At 43.4% G+C, this 12,293-nt stretch overlaps 1 protein-coding gene across 15 annotated transcripts in view; it reads right to left on the reverse strand.

Moving 5' to 3' along the window:
* The window catches only part of PLEKHA5 (pleckstrin homology domain containing A5), a 260,790-nt gene that overhangs the window by 50,537 nt on the left and 197,960 nt on the right, over window positions 1–12,293 (reverse strand). For all 15 annotated transcript variants that reach the window (XM_085874995.1, XM_085874991.1, XM_085874993.1 and 12 more), the window contains 5 exons: window positions 6,331–6,655; window positions 5,997–6,101; window positions 5,411–5,483; window positions 1,548–1,648; window positions 398–513 (listed from right to left, as the gene is read on the reverse strand). In XM_085874995.1, the coding sequence (XP_085731121.1) occupies window positions 398–513; window positions 1,548–1,648; window positions 5,411–5,483; window positions 5,997–6,101; window positions 6,331–6,582 (647 nt within the window). In that variant the 5' untranslated portion in view covers window positions 6,583–6,655. The remainder of the gene's footprint in view (window positions 1–397; window positions 514–1,547; window positions 1,649–5,410; window positions 5,484–5,996; window positions 6,102–6,330; window positions 6,656–12,293) is intronic.

Raw genomic sequence — 12,293 nt, forward strand, 5'->3', positions numbered from 1 at the left:
CTCTGATAATGGATTGAAAACCCAAACATCAGCAGCATACTTGCCAACATTTCCTTTCACACCAAGAGGTTGTGTTAAACCAAGCTACCTTTGTATCATGCTAACAATTTTTGTTTTGCAACAATGGCAAGACAGCCTTTTAATCTGATTATTCTGATGGATTGTTGCCCAAATTTGAACAGGCACACATGGGAAAGATTAAGTAATCTGTTCAATTGAGCCGGTGGAGCTAAGAACCTTAACAGCCTTTGCTTGCTTTGGTGATGCCAAGGGTGCAAGTAGTGAAAAGAAAAGCAAACTACCGTTGTGGAAGTACTAACCCTGATGTTTTATTTGAAAGACGTTATAGAAAGATGCCTTTAAAAATAGTATTCCAAATATTTGCGGAGAGTGCTACCTCTGGGGGCCGTTGTTCTGCACCGTGCAGGCTTGACCCATCATTTCCATCCAGGTCTTCATTTCGTCTGCAGAATCCGCAGCAAAGTAGTACGTGCGCATGCCAGCATGCATTGCCTACAGCACACAAGGCGTCCACAAAAAAACATTCACCGAGGACTTTCTCTTACCAAATGGGCAGTGAGAAGCAACTGTTGTGAACCTATAATCGCAAGATACAATAGGTGCATATTCAAAATGAAGGCAACAGTAACTTATTTAGCTACCTAGCATCCAATTCTCAGGTCTTGTTGACACAGAGGTAAAATCAGGGTCCATGCGCCTTTCCTGCAACGCAGCTTTACTAGTTGGTGGTGACTTTATTACCTCCTCCATTGAAGGTGGGCAGATGTTATGTTTTCACCCAGTCGGTTTGTCTGTCTGTGAAATGGATATCTCAAAAAGGAGTGGACAGATTCGGATGAAATTTGGTGGACAGGTTGGGCACGTGACAAGGACGAAATGATTAGCTGTTGGTGAAGATTCGGATCTGGCTATTATAATTTTAAAAGTGCATCTTCACCATTGACAGATGGGGCCAAAAACGGGATTAAAGCATGATATTTCAAAAAATGGTGGATGGATTTGCATGACACAAGGAAGATGAGCTGGTTGGTTAGGTGACAATAACAAGTCAATTCAATTTTGGTTTTGGTCCAGATCCAGATCCAGATCCGGCCTATCATTGGGATACAAAACGTAAACTGTTCAGCCTGGTGGAGGTATGTGCTCTACAGAGTGGCAATCTAGTTTTGAATATGTATCTTCCAAACTAAACCGTTATTTATTCATTTTTATGCAAACATGTATGTGCTTGTAGCTTAGCCTTCTATTTGAGCGACTCTGACTCATCAGTTTCAGGAATAAATCTCTTCTGCACTCATACAAATGTCTTGCAACAATAACTAACCAAATAGCAACTTTATCTTTCTGTCTTTATCTTTATCTTTATCTTTCTCACTCCTGTCGAAAAAAATGATGCTAAACTTCAACGATATTGATTTTTAATCTCAAATAAAAAGCAATCCTCTTCGTTAGACTTAACATCACTTCAAAAATCCCTTTCCATCACTCTCAAGTTTACACAATTCACCAACCGTCACTCAGCCCACCTTGAAAGCAAATCGCCGGTTGATTTTATCCTCGGCGTCAACAGGGCATATTTGGAAACTAGGCAATGAAATGCTGCCCAATGTGAAATCCTCTTTGTTATCTGTGCAGGAAAATTCAAACAGAGAAAAATCAGTATGACACCGAGTGCAGCACTGCTTTCCAATTTAACAAACAACGGAAACTCGCCACACTTGTATAGAAATAGAAGTGACCTTTGCTTGAACAAACATTTCCCATTACGAGACAAGTCAAGTGTCGTCTGCGTTATACTGCATTCCTGAGATGCCACGTGAGACTAAATTATTGGGAAATACACAAGGCTAAAGCTTGAATACTTGTGAAGTACATTTAGCTATCTCCGATAGTTTCAAAGCCAAAGTCACGTGGAATTCCAATTTGAAGGTAGTCATAAAAGTACAACTGAGTCATTCATAACAAGCAAATTAGAAACTCTCGTGCAAGCCCGACATACTGCGTTTGTCCGATTAGCAAAGTAAATGGGACACCTAATTAGCAAAGTATGTATGTATGTATGTATATATGTATATGTATATGTATATATATATATATATATATATATATATATATATATTTATATATACATATATACATACATGTACACGCATACTTTATTCAATGGGGGTATATAATGGGGTGAGGTAGGGAGGGGGTTGACAGAAAGGAGGTTCAGCAAATAAACTGAACAGGAATAGACATTAACCCTTCCTATCCCAGTTATTCAAACAACTCACAGATATTGCCGGATTAAAAACTCCTCAATACATCCCTCAAATTGGATGTATTCTAGCCCCATTCAATAGTCGGACTGAAATCAAATTTGACAAAGTAGAGAAAAGTGTTACACTCCACCAACAAATGGCCTCGGACTCAACAAAGCAGTTGGCCTGACTCAACAAAGCAGTTGGCCTGACTCAACAAAGTCTCACTTTGGGAAAAAGTAAAAGTGACCCAGACTGGGGGAGATGGTAACTATCTGCACAGACCTGAGAGGCTAAATATAATTAAAATCGGCTTTGGATGGCCTTTGAAACTTGCTTTTACAAGCTGAAGTTTATCTATGATGGGCACTCAAATATTGTTCTTCTCAAACAGCTCATATAATCTTGTTGTGTGACAGTTGCAATATTTAATTAGTTTCAAATTACATTGTTTTGTGTGTGCATACTGCGTATCTTTACAATTGAATACAGTCCTAGCTTCAGTTTCCCATCCACTTCTGGGCTAGCACACCCCCCCAAGAGGCACTATTTTGGCTACATCCATCCATCCATCCATCCATCCATCCATCCATCCATATGATAGCTGCATTATAGTGAGATAATGGTGGCTGTACTTCTGGACAAAAGTACACCTTTTCCACCTAATTAAGTTGTGCACCTGCAAAGAAGTTTTTCGAACTTCTTCTTCTCCTTCTCTTCCCTGAAGGGGTGAGGTCTGGTGGTAATAATCTTCTGCCCTAGCAATTTGACGATGATACGCCTCCACTCCCCCCCCCCCCCGAACCCCATCTCCAGCCAACTCTCTGGACTGTCCAACCACTCCCACCTTATTGATATCCCTCCTTAAACAATCTTCCCATCTCATCCACAGTCTACCTCTTTCTATCCTACCTTGCTCCCTCAACCTATCCAATCTCTTTGTCATTCTCTCTTCCCCCCATCCACAGCAAGTGTCAGCCCACTTCAGCTGGCTTTTTACCAATCTCCCTGTCAAGCTTATTTGCACACTGATCTCCTCCATAAATGCATCCTCCTCCTTCTATGCACCCTCTTCACTCCAAAAGTCCTCCTGGCCCATTGCTCTTGCAGACCGACAGCCAACTGGATTTATCTTAACCAAACAAGTAAAAAGTGAATTTGTAAGGAAAATGTCACCCATAGCCATTTGAGTTGGATGCACAAGTCATCATTTGAGTTGAGAAATGCAAAAAAAGATGAAAATGTCATGATAGAACAAATTTAGATTTGTTGCATACAAACCAATTCCTTCGTTCCTTGCTTCTCCCGTCTATGGAACTGCCTTCCATTGGCCGTTCTTTCCCACAGTACAGGGCTTCAAAAGCAGGCAGTTCACTGCCACATCGTGTCATTCCACATCCTGACCCACGATCTTTATTGCCCTCATTAACCCTTCCTAAACAACCCCTATTACTTTCTGATTTTAATGTTTCCTCTCCTCCGATCTCTCTTACTTTTTGGTTCGTTTATTGCCTAACTGGTTGTGCCCAATTGCTGCCCGTTACCCTACTGTGAATTTAACCTTGCTCTTCCATGAGCCTCACTCTTGTAGATGGGGGGGGGACCAAATTATTACAATGTGAAGTGTTATTTGTGTAAATCATTTAGATTCCACTTTTAATACTTGTGTTCAGGGAAAGGAACCTTTTGGTACATGCCATTTTCTGCTGCAGATGCATTTTGTCCAATTTATTTTCGTAAAAAAACAATAAAAAGGTAAAGCAACTCCCCACTTCCACTCGAGTTAAATTTGGGCCAGATTTATTAATTAATAGCCTGCACTGAATCGTAGATGGTAAGATTAAAGTGCTATTTAAGAAAGTAAGTCGAACGTGCTGGCATGTTTGCAGAAATAAATTCATTCCCAGACAGGTTGATATTTCGATTAAAAACCTGGCCTTATAAAAAACAAGAAAGGCACTTTTCGACATCACGACGTCGACAGATATGCCCTCCGCCCACATTATTACATCATTATACATACTTGGATCATGTTTGATTTAAATCCCTGAAACCAGATTCAAAGCATTAAATAATTCTGGCTGCCAGAACATGCGTCCGATCGGGTTGAAATTTAAAACATATATTCCCCATGATGACCAGATCATAATTGTGAAGTTTCACATCGATTAATGAAGCGGTTCAAGAGAAAGAATTTTAAAAAGATTTTTGTTGAATCCATTATGGCGACCAGACCGCGTGACCCTTTAATTATTCGTGCACACACTGGTATCCCCAAGGCTTGGGGAACATGTGGGTCAAGTTTCCCCTCGATCTGTCAAGCCATTCTGGAGAGGAAGGTTTTTAAAGGTTTATTTTTCAAAAAAGCAGAGCTGCCAAACCATATGACCAACAAAGTCATAGGTGGAGAACCTTTTGTTCCTCATGGACAGGTGATCATATCTGTAAAGTTTCGCCTTGATCTGTTCAGCAGTTCTGGAGAATATTTTTATGTTAAAAAAAAATGTCTGCTGAACCACGTGACTGACAATGTCATCAATTTTTCCCCTCATACAATTTAGCCAGAGACGACCATCAAAAATTTTCATACTGATCAGATAAAGTGTTTGACGTATGCAATTATGACGTCATAATGAAGTCACCTATGACATAATCAAAAAAAATCACACGTATTTCCCATGGGGAGTACATGACATGTGCCAAGTTTCACTATTTTCCATGGATTGGTTTCAGAGATAGAGGTCCAAAAGTTTTTCCTTTTTACCAACATGGCTGCCACACCACATGACCTATGACATCATAATTACGATTAAAACATTCTACGTGAGTAGTTGCACCTATGGTGAAAACTTTGTGTCAATCGGAGAAGCGGTTGCAAAGAAAACAGAAAATTAGCACGGATGGACGTACGGACAAGCCGAAAACATAATGCCTCCAGTGACTTCGTCAGCGGAAGAATAAGAAAAAAAACCTTGGAGTACATATCAACTTCACCTACACAAATACACCTTTCCTCAGCCATCGCCTTCACCCCAGCAAACTGTTTGTTTGATTTGAATGAGCAATTCAGAAACAACTTCATCTTCAATAATCATCAATTGTTATTGCTCAGAAGAAAGGGAAATAAAATAAAGCCTTCATACCTTTATAGTAGAACAAACAATAATCGCAGAGAACGAACCAACGCTTCTTCCAAAGCTTCATACCTGTGCTGTCCTGTGAAAGGTAAGAGGAAAAAATAATTGCATTCTTCCAAAACAATAGCAATGAAACATCACCCCCCAGGAGTGTGTACTCATGTAAAAGTCCTATTCTTTGAATCTGAATGTTATTATCATACAATGACCCGACAAAAGAGACCGTTGACAACAAAGAACTCCGGCGAATGACTTGCGAACAACAGAAATATCTGTACCATCTGAACTGTACATCGATAATGCACAGTTTTATTTTTCGTAATTTTCAATTCAAATATTTTTAACAACCGACACAAAGCTAAGATTTCAATATATGACGTTTGGAAGGCAAAACCACGGACAAACCACTACACTACCATATCCCCAACTAACATTGGTTAATTACACGATGTCGAGTTAAACCCAGTGGACTGTTCTAATTTGGATTTAAAAAAATAAATGCAAAAAGAAGAGCAAAATATATTAATCTGACAACTGGATCTTGCGCACATTTGTATTCCGCATTGTGACTGTTTTATGCTCGAGTTCCAACCTGTTTGTGCAACCAGCCTTGCATAGCAACTAGAGCCTTGGGGTTCCTGCGAATGGAGTTTGAGCGCTTCCCAAAGTTCTGCAACTTCTTTGCAACCTTTGGGGTCTGGTGCACAAAAGCAAAAGTACAATGTGCTGCATTTGACACAGATGCATGGACAAGGCAGGAAAGAGAACAAAGGATGAATGGAGAGGCCAACAAAATAGCAAGAAAGACACTCAAAAATGAGAAACAAAAAGGACAATATGATGATGTGGATAGATGAGAAGCTCAGAGAGAGGAAGTGGAGAAAAATTGAAGGGACATCATGAGAAAAACCACATCCAGTACGTACCCTTGCAGGTGGACTGCCAGTGGACTGCAGTTCTTCAGCAGCCACCACACAGGAGGCAGACTGAGAAAGATTTTGCTGGCGTGGTGGTTGCTTTGCCTGACTGGACACCTGTCTGCCTGGGTTGCTGACAGATTTACTGCCCCGCTGGCTCATCGAGAGTACACTCCGTTTGCCAATGGGCCGACCAGTTGGATAGCTTGTGGTTCGACTACTCCGCAAGCTGCTCGAATATTGCAATGGCTTGCTGTCCATCTTCTCATGTGTTGCAGAAGGCAGCTGGTTACTTGGCTGGCTGTTTGGAAGGAAAACTTCACTGTCCTGTTCCCTAAAGAAAATGGAAATATGGTTTGGGTTTGAAATATGTTCCATTTTCATGAACAAGTCTATAGAAAGAAAAATATTAACTGCAACGACTATTATACAAAAAACAAACATAGAATTTGGGGGAGGAATAATTAATTATAACACACACACTATATATATATATATATATATATATATATATATATATATATATATATATATATATATATATATATATATATATATATATATATATATATATATATATATATATATATATACACATTAGGGTGTTTCACTCATGGTGGTAAAAAAATGAAATTTGTTGAAAATTGTCAGAAGGTGTGTCCCCTTGTTTCTTATGACCCATAAATATTTTAGGCAAATATTTGGTTTGATTCATCAATATTTACTGGTCCCACAGTTGGACAAGATTCCACATTTCAAGTGAAACTTCGAAAAAATCAAATGGAGGAGAAGACAAAAAATTGCAATGAACGTTTATTGAACTGAAAATTAACAAAAAAATTTATGAAAAAGAAATGTAGAACAATTATGCAAGTAGATCAGGGCAATCAAATCGTTGGGCTCAAGGAGCAGGAGGGAACTTAGCAGTCAATCCAGCCTTTGTTCTCTTGACGGTCTTGCGGTTATGATGAAGAACTTTGAGGAGGAACTCCTTCTGCTGCTCGTCTTCGGTTCGGGCTTGGAGTTTTTGGTATCAGTGCCACTCCTCTCTCTGCTGCATCATTGATGACCTGCAGGCCTCGGACGGTGGCTTGAGTTCGTGGATCTTGGAAAACATCTTCCACGTTATGGGTAGTGACCATCCTCCCAGCAAAGATCCCAATGGCCTCTAGTGTTCGCCCTGTTACCAATTTGGAAAGACCGTCAGGGAGAGTGAAGTTCTTCTTTTCAAGTCTCTTGAGTGCTTTCGAGGTTGCTGGACGGCTTAGGTTCTTGACCATGGCCGCCCGGTCATCGGGAGACTCATTCGTCGAAGAAGGCTAGGGCCACTCCTTGCTCTGAGAGGTACCAGAGGTGCCTTTGGAGGGCCTTCTCTGCCGTTGACCCGAGTTCTCTATCCACAAACACCTGGAGAATCGCCAAGAAATCCAGGTCATTCTTCAGTGCACAGTTTGGGACAGCTGCCTCATGCCAGAATCTGACGTAAATGAGACTGACGAAACGGGCCAGTCCTCGGACTCCGCGTTTTTCCGAACTCGTCAGCTCCAGTTGTTGCAAAAACAGGGCAATCTTCAGTATATAAATAGCCTTTGCCATCCATCTCGCCTGATGGTAGACTCCAGGGGCCCAAAATCGAGGCATATCTCCACTCCATCCTCCGAGGTAGAGAAGAGAGAGCTGAAGGAGTTCGAGATAGTCTTCTCTTGGGTGGGCTGCATCATGGATGACTCTCCTGAGGAAGTCTATCATCTTCAGCCTTTGTGATTCGCTCCACTCATCCAGGGGTTGCTCGTCGCTGAGGGTACTGGCAGATGTCTTGTCCAAGACGTCCCATTTTCCTCGGAATCGTTTGAAGAGGGGAAGGTCGGGACCTGGGGGAGAGCCGAAGAGGAGTTCATAGGTGTTCTTCAGTACCACCTCGTGAATGTGATGTCGGCATGCCAGCCAAAGAAGAGGTCTTCCAAGGGACTGTTCAATTATGGTGCAGGCTCCGCTAATCATGCCACTGTTGGACGCAGTCGTATCAAATGAGAGACCGATGATCTTGTCAGCAATCTGATACGTGTCCAGCAGCCGAAGAACGGTATCTGCTATTGACATATCGACATATCGGTATTGCTATCGACATATCGATATGCAATTATCGACATAGCTGACTAAGGGAACCTGTATGTTGTGTGCAATTGAATTCCAAATTCGTAACAATATTTAAAAGTTCACGATAGACGCTCTCAAAAGGCACCGTACATGTGCTCAGTATTTAAGGAGATCCGGATCTTGTCTATACAAGAGCTGAGGCCAAGAGATTAAGGTTTTGTCTTCACAAAAAGAAGAACAACAAGAAGATGAACAACGCCAAGCTCTCTATGAGCAGCGTTCGCTACACGAGACGCTGCTAAAAACGTCAACATACCATTCAAAAGTGTGTGACCTGTTAACACTGTCCCATTTCGCTAAGATTTTGCATGAAGCACTTTTTATCGGAAAGGTTCAAAGGCAAACCTGTGCTGATAAAATTATTGCACTTCAGAAAAAATGAAACACCCCAATATATATATATATATATATATATATATATATATATATATATATATATATATATATATATATATATATATATATATATATATATATATATTGTTGTGGTTGACGAAATTCGCAAACCACCATTCAGGTCCCTCAGGTGAGATATCTCTGTAAGTATATGTGTAGTTAGGCCCAAACCCGTTGTTTAGAGGGAATAAATGTCATTCATGCGGGCTGCGACCCCTCTAGATAGCCGTTTTTCTTTTACTATCTTTATTTTGGACCAGCCGCCATTACTACCACCACCAACCACGTCTCAACAGCCATCACACAACAACCACCAACCGCAACGCCGCTTCACAACAACAGCCACGACCTTTACCGTCACAACTCGCCCTCGCAACCATCGCATCACCGTCATTCCCACGCTGCTTGTGGGCACCGATACTGGACTCGTGCAGGGCGCGCACCGAGCAGGGGTGCAAAAGCGCCGGCCTTTCCGAAGAAAACGGATCAAAAACGACTCACGCCCACTTCTGTTCCGTACTATCGGCGAGCGTGGGGCGATTTGGGCCCGCCTCCAGGTGCGTTGGAGTAATATCGCTATATGCAAATTCATGGATCAAAAAGCATTCACGCCCACTTTTCCTCGGTCCAATGGGGAGCCAGTTAGAGGTGAAGGGTCGGAGGTAAAGGGTCAAAGGTGAAGGAGCGAGGCCACGGGGGATATAAACGGCTGCGTTCGTCAGTCAAAGCAGTTCGCAGTCAGGAGTTGTCGGTGGAGCTGGGAAGAAGTGGTAGTAGTCAGAGTGAAGAGGACGGAGCTGTGGAGAGGTGGCGGCGGCGAAGGCGGTCGAGGGGGTGCTCGTGTCGGAGTCGGGGAGCTGCGGAGGGAGAGGCCGGCGGCGCGACCGAGGTCGTGGTGGAGACGCTCGTCGCGGGACCCGAGACAGGGAGATATCCTCCATCCCCCGAGCATCAACAACCCCCTCCTGTTTTCCCCCGCGCTGAGATAGTGCGAGAAGGGGGCCCCGTCCCCACCCCATACCAGGCAGTCCCAGTGAGGCCCGCGGAGTCGGGGCGCCAGCGCCATTTCGCGGCTCATCACCAGACGGGTAGGCCCGACGCGGTCTCGGCCCCAGGCCTGCCGATATCCTTGAGGGTGGTCCTTTTCTTTTGCTTTGGGTATATGTGTTGTCGGCGCCGTCTGTGAAGTAAAACTGCATAAGTGTTGCCGTGTGCTCGCGTAGTCGGTAATAGATCTGCATTGTGTTTCTCTTTTATATTTGCTTTTTGTGTAATATTGTGTTTCTTCTTCTTTTACATTTGCTTTTGGTGTAATTGTATATGTGTGCTTTCCGTTCATCGTGAAATAAATGTGCTTTATGTTGAACTGTTTTCCCGCTTCGCTTCGTCTTTTCCTCTATTGAATCTCCATCTTACTTCACGTAAAGGGTTGGTCGTGGGCTAAAACGCCCGATAATTAATCGAACCGTCCAGGTTGACGATAACACTGCTCGGTTATCCCGATAGTACGGAATGGGTCGCTTAAAGTGGCCCGTGTCCGAAGTCGACCTGCGGCGAGGTGCGATCGCCCGGTCTACCCTCCGTGTGGGTACTTAGGTAGGTCAAATTTGGCGAGCAACCCTATCCCACGCGGGGGGCCGAGTGGCACGATCGTGGTGAGGCCGAAAGGCCCACCCGTGACTAGTTCCCGGTGTTAGTCCGAGAGGGTCACGACGGGATTGTCCGTCCGGTGGGCGACGTGCCGTGATTCGAGTTACATGGCCGTTCGCACGCCGGCGGGCGCGAATACCGCAACACTGGTGTCAGGTCGTGCGATATAAACTCATCGCCCTCCTCGCGGCACTGGTATCGGAGAACGGGACAACGGGCTCTCCTGTCTCCAGCTAAATTCACGGGAATCGGTCCAGGGGTGAGAGGAGCGACCCCCGATTCCCTCCAAATTACGAGCAATTCAAATTAACCCTTTACGAGAAAAAAGATGGCGTCTCAAGGCGAGTGGGAGCCAGGGGTATTAGGTATGTGTCGTCATGTAGGATCCATGGCCCAGGTCGGTTCTTTTTATAATTATAACCCCACCACTAACTGTGGTCAGTGGGAGCGGCTTGAGCACGAACTTTGCCAGCAAACGGAGTCGCACAATGGCAGCACGGAGCGGGCTGATATTAATGGCACAGCACGAGGCGTGAGCTCCTAGTCACCGGTTCAAGGCACGTGGTCACGGCATGTGCCATGGCAGGCGTGGCAGGATGACTATGCGAGCATTGGCAGGCTTCAGGCACAATTGGGGGATGTCTTGGAAAAGGTGAAGCGTTATGAAGAATATATCGAGGAGGTGCAACGTCGAGTGGACGAGTCACAACGGCACGCAGACGCGCTTCAGAAAAATCACGTGTACGGGGGGACACAGTAATTGGACGATTTACTGGAACGAATTCGGTGGCAAAAACATGACTTGGCCAATAGAGTCGACAAATTACATGGGAAAAAGAATTTGGTAATGTTTTATACCCGTCAGTTGGAATATGCGAAGAGCAAACTGAACAAAAGAATAGAGGAACAGCAGATTAGTATCTCCCAGGAAAGGAAACAATGGGAGGAAGAATGGAAAACTGAGCTCGAAAAGAAACAAAAGGAGCACGACTTGGAAGTAAAACAATTAATGGAAAAATTATTGGAGGAAGCAAGGCGGTTCAAAGAACTGGAGGGGAGAGTGAGGGAAATACAGTTGGAAGAGAAAAAATGTGAACACGATGGGGAGTTGGAACAATTGAAGGAAGAGATAAGAACAGGCAATCAGGAAAGAGAAAGCCTAGAATGGAAGATAAAAAGAGGAGAGAGACAGCTCGAGGAAAGGGCGGAGGAATTGCTGGAAAAGTCAGAACAGTTCGAAGAACTGCAGGGAGAATTGAGGGAGGAAGGAGAAAGGAAAACAAAGCTCGAAAAGGAAAAACGTGAACAAGATGGGGAATTGGAACTACTGAAGCGAGAGGTCAGGGCAAGCCAGTTTAAAAGAGAAATCCTGGAAGGGGAGATAAGAATGGGAAAGGAATGGCAGAAAAAACTAAATGAATACAGTAAAAAAAAGGTACGAATTGAGGAGGGAAGCGGTGGAAAGAAGGGATGAAATGAGTGAAGAAGCATGCAAATTGAGAAAGGAATTGGAAAAGAAAGCTTCTGATTTACAGAAACACCAAAACAAAGAGAGGGAATTACAAACCGAGTTGAGGATGGTGAGAGAAGAAAGAACGACAGCAGAGAATGAAACGTTAAGGAACCACACTGAACAGATTGAACAATTAGAAGCCAAAGCAAAGTCGGACTGTGCGGAGATGAGAAAGGAATTGGAAAAGAAAGCTTCTGAGTTACAGAAACACTAAAACAAAGAGAGGGGATTACAAAACGAGTTGAGGATGGTGAGA

This window comes from Eptatretus burgeri, chromosome 3, assembly GCF_056783735.1.
Source record: "Eptatretus burgeri isolate ZD-2024b chromosome 3, Ebu_testis_v1, whole genome shotgun sequence".
Classification (NCBI taxonomy): domain Eukaryota; kingdom Metazoa; phylum Chordata; class Myxini; order Myxiniformes; family Myxinidae; genus Eptatretus; species Eptatretus burgeri.